Raw genomic sequence first — 26,407 nt, 5'->3', positions numbered from 1 at the left:
TAACCCGAAGAACATCTTAATCTCAAATAATTAGAACTAAACTGACAGGGGAGCAGCAAAAAATAGTTGTACATATACAAATAACTGAGTACATAAAAAACGTAATAAATGCTCAACATATTCATTCAGTAATTCACTTTAAACTCAACTTTAACTTCAAACAACCGTTACTGTACATATTGAACTGCTAATAAAGCACAAAACTGAAAAATAACCTAATACATTTTGTGTTGTCATAATGTTAAGGTCGCAGATGGTTATTTAAAAATGATTGGCTTTTCTAGATGTATGAAAAACGCATCTAAAATTACCAAAGGCATGTATAAACGTGGTTAAATACAACGTTAACACAGCATTATTAAGATACACAGTTATTTAACTGTAATCAATCAAGTACAGCTCATTTAAGCACTTTGAATATTTTTATATAGCTTTTTTTTTTTAAAGTCACATAATAACAGCATTACATACACTTAAACTTTAAACTTTTTAAAGAATTAAAACGAAACCATACGTTACTAACCGCTAGAACAAATAAATTAGGCAAAGGTAGCACAGAATTATAGGCGTTCCCCGCAACGAGTCAAAACCGATGTGCGCATGCTCAGTAGGACAAATCGATGGGTAGGATAAATCGACAGAACACCGGCGTGTCAAGTTTTCAAAGCACCGGGTGTTTGGGAAAGCCATGCTTCCAGCAAAAATGCCGGTAGCAGACTCCCCGCGCACCTCACGCACACACACACAAACACACACACAAAACACTCACGCGCGCTCTCACTCAAACACTTACACGCAACTTTCAAAATTAATTTAATCAAAACAAACTAAAGAAAAAGTTTTTCGCAAATAACGCCACTCACGCTCACCACGCCGCTCACCACGCTCCACCGCTCACACCCGCACATGCGCACGAGAGAGAGAGAGAGAGAGAGAGAGAGAGAGAGACTCAGAGATGTGTCATTATGGGTTCTGACTAAGGTGTGTTATTTCCATGATTGAAATAAAACCAAAACCATTATTTTTGTACCATCAGAAACTACCATCTGTTTGTTTCTTTGGGCACTTGGGGATTGGCTTAACCTAGTGAAGGACTGGACTTGCCTATTTTAATTTGACCTGGCCCAAAAGTGTCAGTGTAAAAATATGAATAATGAGACCTTGAGGCCTTGTACCCACAAGCTGTAATTCAGCTTAAAGAAAGCTGTGGTTTGTGATTTATCATTAACATTACCACTTAAACATTTTGAAATTTCGTTTTAATCAATTGCTTTATCCTAGTCGGGTCTAGTTTCAATGGAAAACACTAGGCGCAAGGCAGGAATACCCTAAACAGGAAGCCGATCCATCACTGGGCTTTAACCCAACCCCCTTATATTTCCAAATATATGAAAACATACTATATATATTTGGGAGTATACAGTATACAAATCAATTACTGTAATTATTGAACATCTATCTATCTATCTATCTATCTATCTATCTATCTATCTATCTATCTATCTATCTATCTATCTATCTATCTATCTATCTATCTATCTATCTATCTATCTATCTATCTATCTATCTATCTATCTATCTATCTATCTATCTATCTATCTATCTATCTCTATCCTTGCTAAAATACCTGTTGATTTTACCTGTTTGAAATCACATCAATATTTACTTCTTTGAGATAGCCCATCATACAGAGGATATGTGTATTGTGGTCAGATGAATCAGTATGGATGCTGTGTGCTCTGGACCAAAGACCATCCAGACTGTTATTAGCAACATGTCCAAAAGCCAGGGTCTGTTATGATATGGGGTTGTGTCAGTGCCCTTGGCAAAGATAATTTATATACTGTAAATTAAGTACACTAAGATTTTTTGATGCTGACGACATCTTTTTCAGGGACGTCCATACATTTTTCAACAAGACAATGCAAAACACATGCTGCACACATTACAAAGGAATAGCTACTGAAAAAGAGCATACGGGTACTGGACTGGCCTGCCTGCAGGCCTAACCAGTCCCCAAAAGAAAATATGTGTTGAATTTTAAAATGAATAAATGAAACAACAATCCTATACTGCAGGGATGGATGTATGTAAACAAATGAAATGAAGCTGTCCATACAAAACAAGAAGAAACATATAAGAAACATTTTATTTATTTATGTATTTATTTTTCCATACTGTCCCAACTTTTTTTTCTGATGTTGTTATTGCTAGAAGGGCGTATAGCAGTTTTCATTTTTCAGTAAAATTTGACCAAATTAGAAATTACTAAGACTGTATTTGGACAAGCGTAGTAGTCTAAATGGATAGTCATGGTCTCTCAAGGCTCGTCAGCAATGATGGGTCTTCGTAAACTTAGAGATGTGTGGGGAAAGAAACAAAAATGTTTTTAACATCTAATCAGCTGTTGCAGAAATTAAACATTAATCTGACTGGTTTTACAAAATAAGTGTGTTGTGGCATAACCTAGCACAATAATAATATCTATAATTCTGCTAGCACACCAGCATCAAGATTCCGAACTCCTCTGTTTGAAACTCGGTGTTGCCACCGGTCGGCTGGGTGCCATCTGGCGGGCATAATTGGCGGTGCCTAAAGCAGATACTAATTGTCCACCGTATCTGCAGGGTGGGGACCGGACTTTGTGTGGGTGGGTGGGACTTCATACGCTGTGTAAGGACCCTGATTGGCAGAAGAGACGCCTGTGCAGAATGCAGGGGCGAGAAGAGGAAGGCTGTGCACGTGTCGGAAGAGGTGTGTACAGCAAAGTGCTCTCCTTGGATGCAATCTGGTATCTCTCAGCAGTGGAAGACAAAAATTGAGTGCACTAAATCGGGAGGAAAATGGGGAGAAAATGCATAAAAAACAAAAAATAATATCTATAATTCATAAAAGCATTACTTAAAAGATGTATACACTGTATTGATAGTGTTGTATTATTACACCTATAGTACTTCATTGGTGAATAAAAGATTTTAATGTTGTAATTACACAACCACTAAACAGAAATAGTACACAGAAATGTGTGTAGCTTAGATTGCACAATGGTTTGTGTATGTGTGCACACATCTGTAATGTGTTCATTCTGCAGGGTAAGCCATATGCCCATATACATAACTCTTCTATTTAATGAGATTTGTTATGTAATACAGATTACTTTTCACTTTACTGCTTTTTCTCCACCACTTCTGTGAATGTATGCATTTGAAAGTGAGGACGAAAGGGACAGAGATGGATCGGTTTTTACGGTGTGGTTTTATTACTGCCTTTGATGGCACATATATCATTATTTAAGAGTGTGTTCCTATACAGACTTATGGTTGGGCTATATAGGAGCTTTCAGCTCTAAATGATCTTATTTTTTTAGCCTTCGCTACAATAAAGTTCTTTTTAATAAGTGTGGTGATACTCATGAGTAACAATAAATAGTTTTTTGGTCCTGCTTTCTAAATTTAGGATCTAAACAACTTATTATTGTAATCTAACTAGACTAAATTGTGCTTAAAATCAGATTAAGACCACCTCTCACAAGTATTCTGAAATCATGTTAGTTTAAACCATAACTGCTTTTTCATCTGCCTTCTTGAACCACAGAGAGGGGATAAACACCACTGGTTTGATTTAAACACAATAAATCACGCTGACTTAACAACAACAAAAACACTAGTGAGTAAAAAAAAGTGAACAGTTTAGAAGTGACAAGGCTAAACTGTCAAAGGTAAAAAAAAAAATACTTTTTCCAAATCTAATTAATATTAGAAAACATCAAGTATACAACAAATGTATTTTTTAAATGTATTGAGTAGTTTTAAAATGAATCAATTAATGATCTGCTACAGTACTTTACTGCACTACTGTAATTGAATTGAACTAAAATTTTGTCAAGGTGGCTCGGTGGGTAGCACTGTCGCCTCACAGCAAGAAGGTCCTGGGTTCGATCCCCAGGCATGGCGGTCCGGGTCCTTTCTGTGTGGAGTTTGCGTGTTCTCACGTGTCTGTGTGGGTTTCCTCTGGGAGCTCCGGTTTCCTCCCACAGTCCAAAAACATGCAGTCAGGTTAATTGGAGACACTGAATTGCCCTATAGGTGAATGGGTGTGTGTATATGTGTCTGCCCTGCGATATACTGGCGCCCCATCCAGGGTGTTATTGTGTGCCTTGCACCCATTGAAAAGCTGGAATAGGCTCCAGCCCCCCCCCCCGCGTGTAAAGTTTGCAGACTTCTTTCCAACCTCCTTTTTTTTATTAATTTATTGGATAGGCATGGGTTTAAACTTGCAGCCTTGATATCAATATATCATTGAAAATGAAAGGAAACCTGAAATGGTTAATCATTCCTGCATCCCTATTTATTTGTATAAGCCTCTCACTGGTTGGATTGTCCAGCATAAAATGATTCATATACCATGTGCTTATCAAAGCCTTTTATGCTTTATTATATGAAGTCCAGGCTGTTGATGTTTAAATCTGAATGCCAATGGCCTGATTCACCTCTAAAGTAATTGTGGTATTTTAATTAAGAAACCACTTGGAGGTTCTTAATAAGGTGATAAATAATATACTCTTGGCCTTTAATTAAAATTCCTCTATAAACTCCTTTTTATCAGTGAGGTGATAATGACATCCAGTATAAAAGACATGATATTAAATTCCACTCGGGTTAACCTTTCTAGGTAAAGCTGGATTAAAGTCACATTTTTGTTCTCTGTGGGGGGTGTTTGTAGTTGTATTTGAGCCTAAGCTGATTTGATGAGTACAGATTCCAAACATGGTTTACCTGACAATTCAAGTCATATCTGCAGCCACATGCAAAGCTTTCCACATGCTGAATTAGCAGATTAGCGTAGCTTATCTCAGCATATGGACATATCAATCACCTTTTCCCCCTTTTTTGTTCCATTTATTATTCTTCTAGCTCTATGTAATGTCACCTAATCCTGGGATATAGGAAGTCATGCCTGTCATGCCTAATCAGGGAATAAGGGAAAAGTATTGAAGAGATAGGCAGGGATAGAGGGTGGGGAGAGAAGATAGATTCTTATAAATGAACATGTTAACTGAGAAGTTTGTTGTTATTTTCAATTTTTTCTTCCAAAGTTGTGCCAGCGCTTTTAATTAGTAACTGTTTAACCTCTGATGTGTGAATTTAACCTTGCTCGCTCTCTCTCTCTCTCTCTCTCTCTCTCTCTCTCTCTCTTTCTCTCTCTCTCTCTAGTCTCGGGTGGTGGCCTGCATGACTGCTGTACTAAGTCAGATGGATGATCAACACTATAGCAGCTACATAGAAACTTTCAATGGCACTAGTGACCTAGTGGTGAGAACATGCAAACACACACACACATACACCTGTGTGTACTTACATGGTTGTTTTTTTACATTGAATGATTTCAGATCATTAAACAAAGCATTAAGGGCGGCACGGTGGCTAAGTGGGTAGCACTGTCTCCTCACAGCAAGATGGTCCTGGGTTCGATCCCCAGGTGGGGCGGTCCAGGTCCTTTTCTGTGTGGAGTTTGCATGTTCTCCCCGTGTCTGCGTGGGTTTACTCCGGGTGCTCCAGTTTCCTCCCACAGTCCAAAGACATGCAAATGAGGTGAATTGGAGATACAAAATTGTCCATGACTGTGTTCGATATAACCTTGTGTGAACTGATGAATCTTGTGTAATTGAGTAACTACCGTTCCTGTTATGAATGTAACCAAAGTGTAAAACATGATGTTAAAATTCGAATAAACAAACAAACATTAAAAGAACTCAACACCAATAACACCCTATAAATATAAAAAAACAATAATTTCCCTGTTGGTTACTTATTTAACTACTTAAACTAATTTAATTGGTTTGTTGTCAACCAATGGGTGGCCCGGTGGGTAGCACTGTCGCCTCACAGCAAGAAGATCCTGGGTTAGATTCCCAGGAAAAGCGGCCTGGTTCCTTTCTGTATGGAGTTTGCATGTTTTCTTCGTGTCTGCATGGGTTTCCTCTGAGAGCTCTTGTTTCCGCCCACAGTTGAAAGACATGCAGTCAGGTTAATTAGAGATTAATAAAAAAGTGTGTGTGTGAGTGTGTTGTCCTGTGATAGACTGGCGATATGTCCGAGGTGTTTCCCAGTGTAGCTCAGTGAATTGTACCCATTGCAACCCTAAATAGGATAAAGCAGTGGTAAAACAGACAATGAATGAATTACTGTTTTAACCAACCAGGGAATATAATTTTTACTCATCTTAAACATTACCACTGAAGTCAAGCATTCCCCAGTATTTAAAGGAACACTGGGTCACAATCTAAGGACATTATTTTTGTACATTTCTACTTTTATAGTCAATTAGGGAAACAATCTATGAAATCCAGCTGTATTTTTATAAATAAAACATTTTGGGGTAATAGTTAGGTCTTTATTAGATTCCCAACAAGCTAAAATACCTGATCATTTCAGAAAATGCATGACATCCAGGCCTTTACAGCATTGTCATGCTGTAATTATAATGTGTTTAATGGCTACAGTGCAGTGTCATGTGCATTTTAATAACTCTGCAAAATAATTGATGTATTCCCACTGATGATTCTTTATATGAAAATGTGTGTTAACATATATAACTTACGTAATTGTTGTTTTTCTACTTTTATAGGACTTCTTAATGGAAACATTTATGCTGTTTAAGGATCTGATCGGCAAACACGTATATCCCTCTGACTGGGTCACCATGATCATGGTGCAGAACAGGTAATCAGACACATCGCTGAAACATGATCTGCATCCAGTTACCATTTTATTAAATTCTACTCTCTAGTAGCATTTACTGGCCATTTTATTGCCACCTACCTTATACTATATGTGCAGATTGAATGTAGACAGGTATTGACTGTAAACCATATTTTGTGGCATGGGCAGATAGTGATTTATCTGAGTCGATATGAATTGACTTCACCCAATAAAGTACCTGGAACTGGTTTAACTTTAATAACATTGAGGAAAATCTTTTTTTTCTTCTTCTTCTTTATGCTGAGAGAATACTTGGATAGCCAAATGCAACACATAATTCAATAGCTATGCCCTGACTTAGAAGCTGCTGGAACATGTGTAACACTGCAACAACATTGCAATTGAATCATGGGCTGCCATGCAAGAAAGTTGTCCCTGCTACTGATTTGTCTTTTTTGTCCTAAACTGCATGTGGTAGATGAGGCTGATAAAAGAGCCACTAATTGTTGACACTACTTCTTAAGGTACTTCTTAAGTTTTAAAACCTGTAAAGTAGTAAGGGTGAGCAAGCATTTTCAAACAGGATTGAAGGATTGGAAGGCACTTGGAATATGCAAGGTACGAGGGTTCTCTAAAAAGTTTCCACACTTTTTTAACTCTATTTATTAAGAATTTTAAAAATAAATGACATCACTTTTTACATAGTCACCTTCTGATGCATTGTTCCCAGCGTCGTACCAACTTTTTAATGCCATCAGCAAAAAATGTTTTTGATTAATCGTGTAGCCACTGATGCTCCGCTGCTTTTACATTATCATCACATTAAAATCTTCTTCCCCTTAAAGCTTCTTTGAGCATCCAAAAAGGTGGAAATCAGATGGTGCTAAATCTGGACTATAAGCTCTCTCTCAGTCTCTCAGACACGACCAATTACTACTCCTCCCAGCCTCACCGTTTCCAACCAAAATATAAAAGTGCAGAAACTTTTTGAAGATCCTTTGTATTAACAATTGATTTTGATCAACAGATTATAAGATTATCACAGTTTGGCTGATAATTAAATTGTTTTGCTTTTTAATTCTTCAGAGTGTTTCTCAGAGCTATCAATACCTACGCTGATACCATGAATCACAAATTCCTTGACAATGACTTTGAAGTGCAGGTACAGATTTATGTATATTTCTTAATGTTTGCCATAATTGATTGATACACAATGTATTATTTTTTTTTTAAGATGAAAAAGTAACCTTTTCCTTATATATATTTTTTTTCCTACTGCAGTTGTGGAATAACTACTTTCATTTGGCTGTGGCATTTATTACCCAGGAATCTTTGCAGTTGCAGCATTTTTCCCCCACTAAGAGAAACAAGATTCTGGCAAAGTGAGACACACACACAAACACACACTATGTAATGTAGCATGTTCTGTATGTCATGACTGTCTTTCTGCCATTTATTTAAATTAATGTTAGCCTGATTTAACTAATCCAAAACCAGTTTTATGTACTTTTAATCATAGTCTTGTTAAAACACTTGATTGCATTCTAGGTTCAAAACTTTGGGTTTACCACCCAAATTTAATACACAGCTCTGTTACCGACCACAGTTGGCAGTGTCTGCAGCTGACAAAATTGACCACTAAAGTCTGCTGTGTGAGAAAAGACTAGACTAAAAAGGGGACAGGGTCTTTGATGCTGTGTAAGGACCCTGGTTAGTAGCCTGAGGTGCGTGTACAGAAGTAGAGGAACGCGGAGATCAGTGCGTGGCTCTTTGGGCACGAAACTATCCTTATGGTCAAATCCACCAAAGTATGGGCGAATAAGAAGGAGTTGATGGACTGCGCACATGTCAGGGAGAGCGTGTGTTAGTCATATATACCGTGCTTGGATGAGAGTCTCCAGCTGCGGAAGACAAATTAGCTACGCTAAACTGGGAGAATACAGGGAGAAAATGCAAAAATAAACAAAAAAAAAAGCAAACATTTGGGCTTTTTTTCATTATTTATTTTTATTGCAATGCATGAGTTTCAGCAAAACGTTTCTTGACAGATGGTGCAGTGGTTTTGGGTTTAAATTACTCACCTTTTCTCCTCCAAACAAGCTGTTAATTACTGTGGCAAAATAACCTAGTCTTTGTTTCATAACTGTTGCTGCCAATTTAGAAGCATAAAATTTCCTTCATATACTTGATTTATTACACCTATTAGCAACTGTTGTGGCTGAAACACATTAATTCAGTAATTAGAAGGGGTGTCCCAAATCACCTCAATGTGATCTGCTTAGTCATTATATACTGTTTATTTTTTTCTTTGTGTTGTTACTTAGATATGGAGACATGAGGAGGAAGATTGGTTTTGCTATCAGAGACATGTGGTACAAGCTGGGTATGTTAAGTGTTCTGGTAGTGCATAATTGATACATTCTGTATTCTGAAGCTAATTGACTTTCTGTTAAGTGTCTGTTTCAAAGCTCATTGCAAGTGTGTGTGTGTGTGTGTGTGTGTGTGTGTGTGTGTGTTTGTTTAGAGGTAAATAAGATCTGTTTTATCCCTGGCATGGTGGGGCCAATACTGGAGATGACTCTAATTCCTGAAGAAGAACTGCGCAGAGCTACCATACCCATTTTCTTTGACATGATGCAGTGTGAACACAACCACTCTGGACACTTTAAGAAAGTAAGCATAGACACACAGACACACAAACACAAGCTTTAAACGTGTACACACACATACCGTTCTCTTTTCCCTCAACGGTCTATTATAATTGATGATGTTTGCTTCAAAAAAGGGATTTGACACTGGTGTCACTGCATGTGGCTATAAATTCCAATATATAACTCACACATTCTGCTGGATATAAAGCAACAAAAGGTTGTTTGGTCAATATTTGCTTCTCACTGAAGTTGCTGAATATGTTTGTTGCCCATAGTTTGTTTAAGAGAGGTATGTTGATGTTTAGACCCTGTGTCACAGGTGATCTGCTGTGTTGATCTGTCCTGTTCCAGAGTTTTAAGGTCTTTGTGGGTCTACCTGGCAGTGATGCAGAAGTTCTTTTCTGTGATCTTTGCTAGTGGAGACAGATCTTGTGGATCTAAGCTTAGTCTTGGTTTAAACATGTAACTGACCAAAACTGAAGCTGTTGTTATTACGTCTGTGAGTTATGACAGCCTTTACTTTTCTTGGAAGACTTTGTGTATTTCTCATGCATTGATGTTGAACAAAAATACCTGGTTTGCAAGTGACATTCTAAATCACTTGCAACACTGTGACTAAAAAGCTTCAAACAAAAGGGATAATGGAAAAAGGCATGTAAGGGTCAGGCCAAAGAAGGACACGCGCGTGCAGATGAGGCTAGTCCAAAGGCATAGTCAGAAACAAGCAAATGGTCGATAACCAAACAAACATACACAAAAATGGGAATCCAAAGAAAAAGTCAAAAAATAGGCCAAAAGTCAAAAACCAGAAAGTACAATGAGCAATAATAAGGCTTGGTATGCACTGTGAATTAAAGATGATACTTCGCAACGAACTGAACAAAGCAAACAGCTTAAATAGACTATGAAACAATCAGTAATCGGGTGAGGCCGATCTGGGATAGGTTGCCGGCTGCATGCTAGAGGTTATGTGATCACCCAAGGTACCCCCCAAGGGCTAGGCTCAGTACTGAGCCAGAGGGATGCATGACAAGGCAGAAGAAGCCAAAATAACGGAAACAAACTAAGCAATATCAAATCAAAACATCCACAGCATGCAATGGAGAAAATTAATCGAAAAGTGACAGAGCAAACTGGATACTCGTTGTCACAATATGGTACCACACTAGAGTGATAAAAAGAAACACTACAGCCTGGAACAAATTAATGCTCAACCAGGTACAGATGACTGTCAATTGAGGGAAACTGACATGTCAATTGTGCTTCCATGCTTTAATTACTGGCCATAAACAGCAAAGCAAAAGGGCATGATTCTGTAACCATGCCCACCACTTGTCTGTGGCTGCGAAGTTAAAAAGATCATGTTGTGTAGGCTGTTTTCAGGGTGAGGCATTCATGGTTTCAGATACAGAAATCAAAATCATTGTCATCGGCCGCTCAGGTGGCGCAGCGGTAAAAACACACGCTGGAACCAGAGCTGGGATCTCGAATACATCGTATCGAATCTCGGCTCTGCCTGCCGGCTAAGGCTGAGCGGCCACATGAACAATAATTGGCCTGTTGTTCAGATATGGGCGGGACTAAGCCGGATGGGGTCTCTCTCCCATGACTGGTGCAATTACGACCTCTGCTGGCTGATTGATGCCGCCTGCACAGAGATGAGAAAAGAGTGCTCTCAGGGTGTGTCTCTCCGTACACAAAGCTGAGCTGCACTGCACTCGTTAAAGTGTAGGTGATAAGATGCATACGGCATGCTGCCCATGTGTCGGAGGGGGCGTGGGTTAGCTTTGTTCTCCTCAATCAGAGCAGGGATCGGCATTGGTGGCGAGGAAGCATGACGCAATCTGGCAATTGGACACGCTAAAAGGGAGAAAAAGGGGAGAAAATGCATAAACAAAAATATATTAAAAAAATTCATTGTCATCAAAACAATAGTGGTTGTATTTACTTAGAAGAATGGCTTAATTTGTCATACATACATATTCATGTATGTGGGTGTGTGGGTGTTTAGGTGTGTGGCTAACAGATAATGAAAATGTTATGCTCAGTCAACTAATATTTTCCATCTACCCATCCCCTTCTCTCTCTCTCTCACTCTCTCTTTCTTTCTCTCTCTCTGTGTCTCTTAGTTTGAGAATGAAATCATTCTGAAGTTGGATCACGAGGTTGAAGGAGGGGGAGGAGATGTGAGATACATGGAACTCCTTCAGACCATGTATGTACACACACACACACATTTTTATTTCTGTCTCTCTAGGGATGGATGTTATGATTATTTAATACCTATATTGCAGTAAATTGTATCATAATGAAATCATAAATGATGCATTAGGATGCATTAAGAGTTGCCATTGTTTTACATTTATAATTAAACAGTCTAAGTCTCCAAACATACTGTGGACCTGAGATATTTCATGGTTTGTCTGGTCAACTTCATTTCGTTTATTAATAAACATCCATTCCTGCATTACAGGCCTGTGACACATTCCTGACTGCAGGCAGGCCAGTCCAGTACCCGTACCCTCTTCTTCCGCAGCCATGCCTTTGTAATGTGTGCAGCATGTGGTTTTGCATTGTCTTGTTGAAAAATGCATGGACATCCCTGGAAAAGATGACGTCTTGAAGGCAGCACAAGTTGCTCTAAGATCTCAATGTACTTTTCTGCATTAATGCTGCCATCACAGAAGTGTAAATGACCTTTGCCAAGGGCACTGACACAGCCCCATACCATGACAGACCCTGGCTTTTGGACTTGTTGCTGATAACAGTCTGGATGGTCCTTTTCGTCTTTGGTCCAAAATGCAGGAATGGATGTTTATTAATAAATGAAATGAAGTTAAGCAGATAAAACATGAAATATCTTGGGTTCAAACTGTCAAACACTGCATTTTTTTTTTATTTGCGTTTTCCATACTGTCCCAACTTTTTCTGATTTGAGGTTGTACATATTTATTATTTTTATATTTACTTAGTTAACATTTATTTTGTATTAAGATTTAGCTAGTTAACTCCAACTAGTTGTAGTTCTAACTAATCGTAAACAAATGTAGTAAAGAGTTTTTGTTTGTCCATCTGCAGTCTATTAGAGTGTGCCCAGGAGCGGCCGAACCTTTTGAAGGAAGTCCGCAACTTTGTCTCCCTGGTGACTGGTCTTCTTGAGCGTCTCCTTGACTACCGCACCGTGATGAGTGACGACAGCCGCAACAACCGCATGAGCTGCACCGTCAATCTTTTGGTAAGCTTCAGCCACCCGCACATGCGTGTCGAAATAAAGAGCTTTATCTGTCACTGAAACTGATAACTGTGCTGTCAGTCTCCAGCTGTCCAGTTAGCTATGCATTGATCGGAGGTGTCAAGCTGCCCAACAACCTTCTTTCTATCGCCATTCTCTTTTAGGCGTTCTCTTTCTGTTTTAGTTAAATCATTTGGCCAAAATCTTAGTTTTTTTTTTAATGTAATTAAAGGGGTAAGTAGTACATCCTGCTGTTTCACTGCTTAACCACCATACATCACCATTTCTACTCACATTACTTCAATGGTCTGGAGACATCTACAAGTGAAGTAAGACACACTGCTAAGTATTCTTAAAATTAGGTAAAAAATAACATGAAGCAAGTAAGCCTACTAATTCCGTAATATGTCATTATAACTATAATGTCATTTAAATCTGTAACATGCCCTATTAGTTATTATGATTGACTCCTGCAGATGGTGTGTCTGCACACATATAAATAGTGCACATATGCACCGACCAGGCATAACATTATGACCACTGACAGGTGAAGTGAATAACACTGATTATCTTTTCATCACGGCATTGTTAGTGGGTGGAATATATTAGGCAGCAAGTAAACATTTTATCCTCAAAGTTGATGTGTTAGAAGCAGGAAAAATGGGCAAGCGTAAGGATTTGAATGAGTTTCACAAGGGCCAAATTGTGATGGCTAGACGACTGGGTCAGAGCATCTCTAAAACTGCAGCTCTTGTGGGGTGTTCCCGGTCTGCAGTCAGGGATGGACTGGCCATCGGGAGGGTCGGGAGTTTTCCCGGTGGGCCGCTCTGTATGTGGGCCGCTGAGAGAGTGAAAAATAAATTCTGTTTTAAATATTCCTGAATAATAATCCTGAAGTGTGCATTGGCCCACCACAGTATCCTCACTGCATGTCCATTGGCCAATCACAGAAATGTCCCTCCCCCAGGATAAACCGTAATCACAACCACCAGTACAAAAACTATGAATGAGTGCGAGATAAAGGGTCGAAAAAGCGTAAAGAAGGTGCAGAAAAAGCCCGTGATAAAAAAACAGAAAAAGCTGCAAACAGATGCAGAAAAGTGCAGGAAACTGGACAACCTGTTTGGCAGTGAGGAACTGCAGCATAGCCAGAGAGCAGAAAAGGAAAAGTTAGTGTTCAGTGACTCTGCTTCGTTAGTAACGCCGTTTGATGCTGTTCGGAGTTCGGAGGTCGTAATTACGACATGATGTGCGTTCAAGTGGTTTTTGGTCGGGTAAAAATGGACTATTGCTATTCTTCATCAGAACAAGTGCACGTTGTGTACAAAATGTATACAAGCTTGAACTTTACATTTAACATGCAAAAGTACCACTAATAAGCTAAAACTTTTACCGTTTACTGTAGGGGCAGCATCCATACCGGCAGTCGCCATGACGTTTTGTTAATGACAAGCCCCCACATCGGAAACTCGGGGCTCATCGAAAAATCTGAGTTTCCCACTGGTAAATACGACATTGAGTTGCCGTTCATGTGCCCTCATCTCGTAAATACGATATTTCCGACACGACTTGAAGGCAGCATAAGAAGAGACTGTGGGCCCATCTCAAATGTCGCCTATGCCCTACTTAGGGTACTTCCTAACAGTACAAAACATTTCTTTTAACAGTCGCTGAATGATTAATAAGTAGTTATCTAAGCTACTGTTGGATATCAGGGGCTTTAAACCAGCCATTTTAAGGACGATTTTTGTAAAAGTTCTATGATGTCATGTCCAACATAGTGGATATAATTTGAGACGGTACCATTAGTCTCTGCTCTTCAGAAAAAGTAAACACTATCTTGTCCTCTATAATACAGAAAGGAAAATGCAGTTGTTGAGGACATTTTTTAGAGTGATTATGTGTATAGCTCACATGGTTAATTTCCCTTGTCAACATATAAAGTATTTACACATGCGATTTATTTCTTTGCTCATCGGAGCAATGCGCTAATTTGGAACAAACTTGAATCACGTGTGAATAAAAGTGCGAAAAAAGCATATTTACCAGTGTTAAAGGTTTAATGAAAGGAAGATTTAATTTTATTTCTTGCGGTTTAATTAGACAGGATGGGGAAATCCAATAGAACCATTTAAGAAATTGTAAATTTTATGTGTGTGATAGATGGATAGAACTATTAATCCCAAAGGAAAGTGTTGGAAATATATATATTTGTTTGTAGTTATTTTTTTATTATTTTAATTTTTATTATAGTGAGTTATTAACTTTAGTGGTAAAATAGATGAAAACTATTAATATCAATCATCTAACATTTGATTAGGGGGTGATATGTGTGGTGCGATGTACTTGTAGTGGGCTGGTCAAGAAAAAAGTCCAGGGCTGAATTTTGTTCCCAGTCCAGCCCTGTCTGCAGTGGTCAGTATCTATTAATAGTGGTCCAAGGAAGGAACAGTGGTAAACCGGTGACAGGGTCATGGGCAGCCAAGGCTCATTGATGCATGTGGGGAGTGAAGGCTGGACCATGTGATCATATCCAACAGACGAGTTACTGTAGCTCAAATTGCTGAAGAAGTTAATGCTGGTTCTGATTGAAAGGTGTCAGAATACACAGTGCATCACAGTTGCAGGGCTGTTTTGGCAGCAAAAGGGGCACCAACACAGTATTAGGAAGGTGGTTAATGTAATGTTATGCCTAATCGGTGTAAATAGTGCATATATAAATAGGGCTACATTGACTGCATCCATCCATCCATTGCAAATTGTAATCCTATGCTAAACGGATTTTTCCCTAGATGAAAAAAAAAACAAAAAGCAAGAAAACAAGTCTGACATTAATTAGCTCCTGGAACTGTTCCGATTTAGCCAAACTTTACTTTTGGGAATCCTGTTTTGTAAAGAGGCCAGTGCTTCAAAATTAGCCACTGAAAAATTCATTGCTCATCACTGCTCAGTATACTCTCAGCCCATGTTTATGTAAAGCTTGAATAACTGTGGACATTGTTTACTGTGTTTTAGAAACTACTAATTTATGACCCAATTATGTTACTGCAGAACAGAAAAAGCACAAGTATTTCAGTTATGAAATCTCAAGCCTTTATAAATTTGGGTGTTTAAGGCACACCCAATGCATATGAGTGTAAAAAAAATCAATTAAATAAAATAAATTAAATGCATCTACATGTCCCTTACAGGTGATTTAATTTGTATTGATTAACTGTACATTCTGTTTTCATGTTGGAAAGCTAATTTTGCTTTCTAAAAGCACAGTGTGGAATGCTCCGCAGTTAAAGAAACTGTAATGTTTCTGTAGGGCAGTTGTAGCCTGGCAGTTGTAGCCTAGCGGTTAAGGTACTGGACTAGTAAGCAGAAGGTTGCTGGTTTAAATCCCACCACTGCCAGGTTGCCACCGGTTGGGCCCTTGAGCAAGACCCTTAACCCTCAATGGCTTAGGCTGTATACTGTAAGTCACTTTAGATAAAAGCGTCCGCTAAGTGCCAAAACATAATGTTTTAATGAATTGTAATGAACGTGACTTCACTTGAAAATTTGGGGTAAGAGATTATCTCAAGTTATTTATTTAAATGTTACATAAATATGTTATAAATAAATATGCAGCTTTTATTATCTAGACAAAAATGATTAGTCTAGCCAAAAGTAATGTGATTTGATACATTTATTTTCTCGAAATGTTGTGCTCTGAGACTCACTAGATAAAATAGACTTTAATCATTTACAACTACACTAAACAATATAGGGTGGTGTAATTTTTATTGATGTACTAATTCTACCTACTATTTAGGTAGGTAGAATAAATATAGCCAGTCAGGTCTGTGTAGATGGCTGGCTGGCTGACAGCATCACATACATTTGACCTGGATTTCAGCTGTGGTGGGCTAGCGTAATAGACTATGTCTAGACGAGTGTTTTCTTCTAGATGTTTTAAAAGGTCCTCAGAGTTTTGTCATCTTTAAAAATATGTTGTGAATACAGTTAGAATGCTGAAATGTTGCAACACCACAAGTTCCTACAAATTATGTTTATGTAATGTAGTTTTTAGTTTTTGGGGGTATTTTCATTAGTAGTAGTGCAAACAAGAATATATTCCTATCTTGTGCCCAGTATCTACTAAAACAATTCATTTCTCTAAAATGACGGTTCAAGATATGGGCCTACATTTACTTTAAAGTGACCCATAGATCCAGGGTCCTGAGGATCTGGGTTCTAACCTCACTTTTAAATAATGTTTGTAGAAAGTGTTATATCTTGTCCTCGTGTCCATATGCGTTTCCATACTTGCTCTTCCATGTCCACACATGATTATGCTTGTTTTCAAAAAGTAGGAGGATACCAGACAACCTGGTGGAAATCCACAGAGACAGCATGCCAGTTTCCACACAGTGACAGCCTGAAGCTGTGGCGCACTCACACATTCTGCACTTCTAACACCATGCCACACCATCTGTACAAAAATATCTACATTTGCTTTTTCAGCATTTAGCAGATGCTTTTATCCAAAGCGACTTACAGTACTGTAACAGTATATTTTCTAAGCAACTGAGGGTTAAGGGGCTTGCTCAAGGGCCCAACAGTGGCAACCTGACAGTGGCGGGGCTTGAACCAGCGACTTTTTGATTACTAGTCCAGTACCTTAACCGCTAGGCTACAACTGTCCCACATCTAAATCAGCAGATTTTCGCCCTAGTCTTTAATCAGGCAGATACATCATCTAATTTGTACATCATTAAAATGCATAGTTCACTTTTACAACTGTCATCAACTTGATCATGAAATCAACTCATAATTAAGACGTCATTATGTGCTTTTCAAATATAATCAAAACACAGTTACTGTGATTCAGATGCAAGTTTAATTTTCATTTCTAGTGTCAGATTCACTTTATCATTGCAATAATGCCTTCCATCTGCCAGTGGAGTTTTTTGAATAAAATGTAGATTCTCAGATCTCAGCTATAGTCTCTTTGAGATTTAAGATGACAGTGTTGCAGACAGAAGTGGTAATAAGATCATTTTTGGATGAAAGATTAAATAAAAAGAAGCCCTCTCTGTGGAAAAATAAGGAATTGCACATTTTAATTCTCCTGAATCTCTGGATAGTGTTGTAGTGAAAGATATATGGCAGTGCTGAATGAGAAAGAAGTCAATAAATTTAAGCATCACAGTTCTTCAACCTGATATGGAACCTGAAGCACTTTGACTTCTGTTCAGTATTAACTAGCAAATCAGTGGTACACTGAAACAGCAGCCAGTCAGTACCGAGGACTAGATCTTTAAAGGCTAGAAAGTGTGATACAAAGCTTATTTTGATCTACCTGAAACATGCACTTAAAATGCATCTAAAATTCTGAATTGTAGGCCGCTCAGGTGGCGCAGAATAAAACATGTAGCACACCAGAGCTGACATTTGGAACTTGTCGGTTCGCAACTCAGCTCAGCTCGGCGGGCCAGCTACATGAACAACAATTGGCTATTGTCCATACAGCGTGGGAAGCCGGATAGGGCTTTATATAGCTGATGCAATTACGACCTCTGCTGGCTGGTTGAGTCGACAGAGTCGAGGAATAATGAGTTGATCAGGGTGTGGCTCTCCGTACACAAAGCTGATCCGCATAAGAACTTGCTTTATGCAGGTGAAAAGATGCAGTTGGCTACTGCACACGTGTCGGAGGGGGCATGTGCCAGTCTCGCTCTCCTCAATCAGAAGTGGAGATCAGCGTCAGTAGAGAGGAAGCGCAATGCAATCGGGTAACTGGATATGACTAGTTTGGGTGGAAAATTGGGAAAAATGCAAAAAATAAAAATTATGTTACAAAATTCATTAATACTAACAGAGTTCTGCTTTTTGTGGAGAGATAAAAATGGAGAAATTGGAGAGTAATCAATAAGGCTTTAAAAAGCTTGAACTGAAGTAAACTAAAATGTAAGTTACCACTAACAAAGACATACATGTATTTTATTGAAGTAAGAAGTTTCTTTAAGAACAAGAACAAGTAAATACAATGTTATATTCAGCTAACCCCCAGGTAGGCACCAGTAAATGGTAGAGCACATGTATTTACCTACTAATGCTCACTGAAATCTGAATAATAAAGAATTTCCAACTATGGTTTTAATTACATTTAATTAAAAATATTTGCAATTGTGTTGTCTAATGTTGAAATGTCCATGAAATAAAATTAATTGAACAGAATTGCCTCAGCATTGACAAAACACCAAAAGCATAAGGTACCCCATTTTTTATTTATATTACACATAATTACCCATAATGACCAAGTGAAAATAATTTAAAAACTTAAATCTTGTAATAACAAAAGTGATCATATTCAAGCCCCTTTTGGTAGCAATTACAGCAGCAAGTATTCTTGGTTATGTCTATACAAGCTTTACACACCTGGATTTGGGCATTTTATCCCATTCTTCATGGTAGATCTTATTAAGCTCGGTCAGATTGAATGGCACTTATCTCTAAACAGAGACTATATAAAACAGATATTACTATTAGGCATAGTGTAAAGCAGGTTCTGCAGTTAAGTTTGCACAAAAAACAGATTATGCATAAAATACATATTTGTTGTAATGTTGGTTTTATTTTAACTTTTCCAGAATTTCTACAAGGACATCAATCGTGAGGAAATGTACATCAGGTAATTTGATTTAACTATATACTTGTGTTTTGTATATGTTCATGTTTGGGTTTCTGTTGATAATTATATGGTTGTTTGTGGCTGTCATTGCTGGAAAGGGAAAATTCAATGTTTAAAATGTTTCTTAGTGACAGATGAGTAGCAAAAGAAGTAAATTGACAAGCAACACGTTTAAATGTATGAGGATGAAACAAGAAAGTGTGACTAAACAATAAACATGACATAGAGGTAAATGAAATGAAAAAGCAGAAGGGCAGAAGGAATTTAAGATGGAACACTTTAATGCAACATATGCTACCATCCAGATGAGATCTTTTTCAGAAACATGCAGAATTGTTTCAGCAAGACTTTACCAAGCCACATTATGCATCTTTTACAACAATGTGGATGTGTAGTACATGCAGGTAATAGACTGTTTCTTCTAGTGCAAAACCCAACCACAGCTTAAACACAAGTGAACAACCTGCCATTAAGCAAAGAACTCTTTCACATTTATGGCATTTAACAGATGCTTTAATCCAAAGCGAGTTACAATTGTGACTGAATACCAACCAAGAAATTAAGGATTAAGGGCTTAGCTAAGGGGCCCAATAGTGGCAACTTGGGGGTAAAATGTGTGAAGCATTTAAAAAAATATAGATAAGAAGGTCATAGTTTGCCATAAAGTATAATAACAACTGTTAAAACATTAATATATAAATGTTATAGCATTAACATGTTATAACATAAATAACATAAAGTATGTTAGACTTGTATTATGGTGTAGGAAATAAATCTTGTTTTAATGCCTGTTGTGTCTTTGCAGCATCAATAAACAATGTGGTAATAACACAAACATGCTGTTATAGCATTATAGAATTATGTTAACAGTAAAACAATATGCCCAGTTAAAAAGTTAAAAAGATAAGAAAATTTAATTGTTCACACAAATATAGCCTTTAAACTAACAGAAGCCAGTAAAAATAATTTAATATTTAATAATATATTTAATAAGTTTTTGAATGGTATGTTCGACAAACTCATGGTAGGGTGTCCACATACTTTTGACCATTTGGTGAAGCTTTAGAAATAGATAGTATAAACCAATTAAAGATTCTCATTCATTACCCAGTTAAACTGTGTTCCATGGCTCCAAATATGCTAACCTTAGGCAGTATTTTCATTCAGCCCATGGTGAGTATGTGAATATGGTTAACACTGTGATCTACTTTTAATCAGTGTAAAAAAAAATACATTTAAAAACTACATACAATCACTATTGAAAACAAATTCTCTACCAATTTTCCAGAGTATTTTTAAAACTATTTGCCAATACTTTCTTGCAGCTTTTGGCCTTAAAGGGTGTTAAAAAAAAAAAAGCTGCTGCAGTCGTTTAAAAAAAACAAGGTTCACTTTCATGCTTTAGGTCTCAAGAAATGTGTTGCAGCAAGTGTGCCAGGTGCCTATTAGAGCGAGGGGAAAAAAGAGATGGATTTCTCCTTTTGACTTACATCCACCTTAGAGGCACAAAAAAACGTGGATGTCTTAGACTCCATGGATGAGGGATCCTGGCTAAATCCTGACAAATGTTCACTACACATTCTGTTCACACAGAGACCAGGCTGAATATTTAAAGGTAATACCTGCAGCTTGTCCCAATTCTGCCATGCATTTTATGATTTGTGTCTTCTTCTTGACCTTGAGCTTCTACCAGGTTCTGTATTAACTCCTGTGGGACATACTCCATTCAACTAATTGAAAATCTCTGACTATTGATGTAAAACTTTACTATTCATTCTCTGGTGGCAGTGTAGCCTTTAGGGATATGATCAAGTAAAGAGCTGGCACAAGACACTCTAGAGTTCTAGCTCTAAATCATTTTAATAATAATTTTTTCTTATAGCTGGCAAACACATGGCATTGCTCCAGTCCTTGAAGCCATTGTATTTCTTTTTAAGGTTCACAGTACTGTAATTATTTGGCTTAATTTAGATTGGCTATTGATTGTTCATTATTCAAGATAGTATTGGTGTTGACCTTCATTTCCATTTTAATTTATTTGTTTGGCACACAATTTTATTTAAAGTGACTCCATGCAAGTCCATGCATACAGTTAAGCGGCAGAAGTTCAAGGGACTTGCTGAACAGTTTCAGTTTGACCATCTTGTGATTTATATTTGTGCCAATTAGGACACAAGCGACCTTCTGATTGCTAGCCCAGTACCTTAATCACTAAGCTATATCTATATCTGTATATCTATATATCTATAGCTGTATAAAATAAATTATGTAAAATAGAAATGCTTCCAATGGTGTGGTGCACTGACTGTATCTTTTTGCACAAAATTAGGTCCATAGTCTTGTGAAAACAAATTCCTGTGACCTACACAAAGCCACTTAACCCAACCAAACACATTTGAAATGAATAAAATACATACATGTTTTATAATGCAGTGCTTGGTTTTCTTTTGAAGACCGGTGTTTAAATGGTTTTGTGATGCATTTTGGACAAAAAAAACCTCTGTACTCGGTGCTCAGGTGGCGCAGCGGTAAAACACGCTAGCACACCAGAGCTGACATTTTGAACTCGTCGGTTCGAATCTCAGCTCTGCCATCCGGCAGGCTGGACACCTACATGAACAATTGGCTGTTGTACAAGGGCAAGGTGCCGGAGGGGATTCTCCGTACACAAAACTGATCCACATATGAACTCTCGTGCAGGTGAAACGATGCAGTCGGCTACTGCACACATGTTGGAGGGGGCGTGTGTTAGTCACGGCTGTCCTCAACCAGAGTGGAGATCAACATCAGTAGAGAGGAAACAAAATGCAATTATTTAATTGGATACACTAAAAGTGGGGAGACAAAAGGGAGAAAATGCATAAACAAAACAAAAAAAATCCTCTGTACTCATGATGAGTACATTACAATTATGGACAGGAAAAAAAAGCTTTGTTATTGAATTAAATAAAACTGTTATACAACACTGTTCCTATAAATAGCATCTACAATGTGGACCTACACTGCATAGGGCAGACAGGGCCACTAATTGGTTTGTTGAGGATTACAATTACTTCAATTATATATGCTAAGGCTCAAGGCTAAGTGTTCAGAAGTATTCTCCATTTCTATAAACAGAACACCCATTAATAAAATATCTAGGTGTTTAAAAGTGGTGTTCCATCACTCAAATACAATGTTTATCATACAAAGGCACTTTTTTTTTCTCAGGTTTGTTGATGGAACCATGATTTTTTTATCTCAGTTTTGTAACCTGTATTGTGCAGAATTAGATGTCCAGTACTGTCCTTCCGTGGAGGTTCTTACAAAAAACCTATGTATGTGTATAATTACACAGTGGGTGTTTTAATGTGGTGCAGGTACCTATACAAGTTGAGGGATCTTCATTTGGAGAACGAGAACTACACAGAGGCAGCATACACACTACTGCTGCATTCCAAACTGCTTAAGGTACACACATACAGACACACACACACACACACACACACAGCCTACAATAACCTACAGAAATGCAGTTTGACCTCTGACACAAAGTCACCGTTGCAATAATGGGAATACATTGGCCAGTGCAGTTGCAGAGAAATGGATATTGGCTGATTTACAGCTGTCCCTGGCAACGTCCAGTGGCTCTTTGTGGGTCACAGTCTCAATTTATGAATTCATTTTAACTCCTGCAGCCTAAACACCATTGATTTATGGAACTTTTTTTTCAATCACGTACTCTCTTTTCCACTCAGTCATGTTCATTTGCATTGATTTTTGCTCTGAGTAATGTGGCTTCACCTATAATCCTCTGGTAAAACAATTTCTGCTGTCTTCACTACTATATAAATATTTATAAATATATGCTAAGCAGATTTTCTATAAATCTAAAGGCCTGTTGTTTGACAAAATTCTATATTTAATACAATAAAGGTATTCATACTGTTTCGTTATTTACAAATGCTGTAACATTGTGACACTGGGTTGCTGAAGAAGGCAGGACACTAGACACATGTGCATGACAATGGTGACTGTTTTATTAAAGACAGAATCCATAATCAAAGTCTTATTAAAAAGACATGGGTCAAAATCATAAGATCAATACACAAAGCAAAGCAATAACTTAAATAAATCAGTGTCAAAACCAGGCAAGATTGCGAACTAGGACAAGAACATGAAATACTCAATACAGAACACATGAAAGCTAGACAAAAGAACATGCTCAGGTGTTTTGTACTCGTACAAAATTGCAATAATCAGCCAGGAACAAACAAAACACAAGGGGTATAAATATGCAAATGAATCAAAGACCCAACAGGGAGCAGGTGTAGAAAATGACATTGTAAGCTAATCACAGACGAGTAGTAAAAAACGGGCGGGAGAAACAGAGACTCAGAAACTGAAAACAAACACAGAGCATGCAGAGCACTGCCATGGAAATGGCAGAGCTTGAGGAAAACCCGAAGAGGATGTTACAGACACCCCCCCCCCGACACACACACACACACACTTAACATGCGGCACCTGATGCACATGACTCACTGGGAATAGTGACAGCCTTAAATGACTGGCTAGGAACAGTGTTATGACTAGAGGACATGCTTGGACCTTTAACTGGATTGGAGGACTGGTTGGGAACATTGAAAGAAACTTGGTGGTCAGTATATAATTGAGAAAAAAATATATAATTCACACAAGAGGTAGGTTAGAAATCACTTCAGGACGTGCCTGGAGCAACCCAGGTGGTGGTGGAACAATGTCCTGATAAGCAACTGACTGTGGCAGAATGATATAGTAAGCAAACTGGGACAGAGGCAGAACAAAGTCCTTAGCAGGAACTGGGTATGGCAGAAAGGCATGGTCTGCAAACTTAGGCAAAGATGGAATGAGTTACTCATCAGGAACTAAGTGTGGTAGAGTGGCATGGTCTACAACTTGGCTGAAGGCAGAACATACAGGAGCAGAGCGACATCCTCAAAAGGAACTAAAAGGAGCAGAGCGACCTTCTTGTCAGTAACAGAGTGATGTCCTCGACAGGAACTGATCAGAGTGGAGCAATGTCTTTAGCAGTGTAAGGATGTCCTTGGCAGGAACAGACTAAAGTGGAGCGACATCCTCGGCTGGAACTGACTGTAAGAAAGTGGCATGGTTCACAAACTTGGGCAGAGGAGGAACTACTTTCTCATTAAGAACAGACAGGAGTGAAGCTACAGTATGTCCTCAGCTGGGACAGTCTGGAACAGAGTGACATCCTCGGCTGGAACTGACTGTAAGAGAGTGGCATGGTTCACAAACCTGGGCGGAGGAGGAACTACGTCCTCATCAAGAACAGACAGGAGTGGAGCAATGTCTTCAGCAAGGACATGCAAGAGCGGACGTCCTTGGCAAAAACAGACTGAAGCAGAGCGACATCCTCGGCTGGAACTGACTGTAGGAGAGTGGCATGGTCTACAAACTTGGGCAGAGAAGGAACTTTGTCCTTATCAAGAACAGACAGAAGTGGAGCTATATCCTCAGCTGGAACAGTCTGGAGTTGAGTGATGTACTCTGCTGGAACTGACTGTAGCAGAGTGGTCTGGTCTGCAAACTTGGGCTGAGGAGGAACTACGTCCTCATCAAAAACAGACAGGAGTGGAGCAATGTCTACAGCAGGGACAGTCAAGAGCGGAAGGACGTCCTTGGCAGAAACAGACTGAAGCAGAGCGATATCCTTGGCTGGAACTGACTGGAAGAGAGTGGTGAAGGAGGATTTACATCCTCATCAAGAACAGACAAGAGTGAAGCAATGTTCTCGGCTGGAACAGTCTGGAGCGGAGTGACATACTCGGCTAAACTGACTGTGGCAGAGTAGCATCGTCCGCAAATTTGGGGGGCGGAGGAACTCTGTCCTCATCAAGAACAGTCAACAGTCAACCTTCAGTCAACAGTTTTTTTTATTTAATAGTGCTTTTATCATCAATCTACGGCAGCTGGACTCAGCTTGTCTCTTTCAGTGTTAAAACTTTTAAGCTCCCTACACAGCCAACTGGGCCATACTGAATGACTGTTTGGGACGTGGAAGCTTTTTGTTTTCAATTTCAATTTTATGTGTGTGTGTGGGGGGGGGGGTGTCTTAATAAATCAGAGACTCTGAAGTTCTGCAGTTCACATTGTAGACTTCAAGAGAATTATCAAAAATCACATAAGATATTGAAGTGGGGTGCTCTTACTATATTTTTTTCTGTATTTCCTTTTTTAATGACACATATTAGAATAAGTTTGTTTTTCTAAAGACAGATCATCAAAGACAGATCCCCCCCGGAATTCTGGTCCTGATTACCCCATCTATTTATATTGTTCATTTAATTTGATTCCATACTGTGTAATTACTTTTACTGCGGTTCATGTTTTCGTCTTCATATAATTGACCCTCATCCTTCTTTCTCTCTCTGATTAATTTCTGTTATGTTGTATCTAACTGCATTATCTCCCAAACACACACTCTGTTATTACAGTGGTCAGATGAGCAGTGTGCTCCTCAGCTGGATTATCGGAGTCCCCAGTCACAGAGACAGCTTAAAGAAACACTCTATGACACCATCATCAGCTACTTTGACAAGGGCAAGGTTTGCAACATTTAATACTAACCTGTTTCTATGACACTTCTGAATTAAGTTCAAAGCTATGAGCTGCACTGTGCACAATCACACTTTACTGCATTAATTAAGATTAAGCCGACATGTTCCTGACCTCATCTTTTAAGTTCACTGCTTAAGGATGGATGAGTAATTAAACTAGACCATTTAGTTTAGTTTCAACGCAATAGTATGTATGTAATACACCTTAAATTTAAAATACATATTATGTTATGACAAATGTGTACGTGTTTATGTGTGCTTTGTATGTTCTGTATGTTTGTTCTGTAGATGTGGGAGGAAGCCATTGCATTGTGTAAAGAGCTTGCAGAGCAGTACGAGATGGAGGTCTTCGACTATGAACTACTTGGGCAGAGCCTGGTATATATAAAAATCTTTCTTTTTATCTCCATATGGTGTTATGTAATCATTTTAAATCTCTGCAACGTAATGTGCAGCCATTACTTCACAGATTTGCTTACCATTAAATCTTTGATGTTTTGTCTAATAAATGTTCTTTGAAGTGAACAAAAAAAACTATCAATGACAGCCATATCTGGATCAGG

At 38.4% G+C, this 26,407-nt stretch overlaps 1 protein-coding gene across 1 annotated transcript in view; it reads left to right on the top strand.

Annotated features, from left to right (window-relative positions):
• The window catches only part of LOC134309206 (dedicator of cytokinesis protein 2), a 235,737-nt gene that overhangs the window by 194,534 nt on the left and 14,796 nt on the right, over positions 1 to 26,407 (top strand). The window contains exons 27-38 of the mRNA XM_062990847.1: positions 5,214 to 5,312; positions 6,628 to 6,722; positions 7,788 to 7,863; positions 7,983 to 8,083; positions 9,026 to 9,084; positions 9,226 to 9,374; positions 11,482 to 11,567; positions 12,431 to 12,587; positions 19,205 to 19,245; positions 22,605 to 22,695; positions 25,722 to 25,832; positions 26,133 to 26,222. Coding sequence (XP_062846917.1) covers positions 5,214 to 5,312; positions 6,628 to 6,722; positions 7,788 to 7,863; positions 7,983 to 8,083; positions 9,026 to 9,084; positions 9,226 to 9,374; positions 11,482 to 11,567; positions 12,431 to 12,587; positions 19,205 to 19,245; positions 22,605 to 22,695; positions 25,722 to 25,832; positions 26,133 to 26,222 — 1,155 coding nt within the window. The remainder of the gene's footprint in view (positions 1 to 5,213; positions 5,313 to 6,627; positions 6,723 to 7,787; positions 7,864 to 7,982; positions 8,084 to 9,025; positions 9,085 to 9,225; positions 9,375 to 11,481; positions 11,568 to 12,430; positions 12,588 to 19,204; positions 19,246 to 22,604; positions 22,696 to 25,721; positions 25,833 to 26,132; positions 26,223 to 26,407) is intronic.

Source organism: Trichomycterus rosablanca, chromosome 1, assembly GCF_030014385.1.
Source record: "Trichomycterus rosablanca isolate fTriRos1 chromosome 1, fTriRos1.hap1, whole genome shotgun sequence".
In the NCBI taxonomy this organism is placed as follows: domain Eukaryota; kingdom Metazoa; phylum Chordata; class Actinopteri; order Siluriformes; family Trichomycteridae; genus Trichomycterus; species Trichomycterus rosablanca.
The sequence above is the reverse complement of the archived record's forward strand: the minus strand, read 5'-3'. Positions and strand labels throughout refer to the sequence as shown.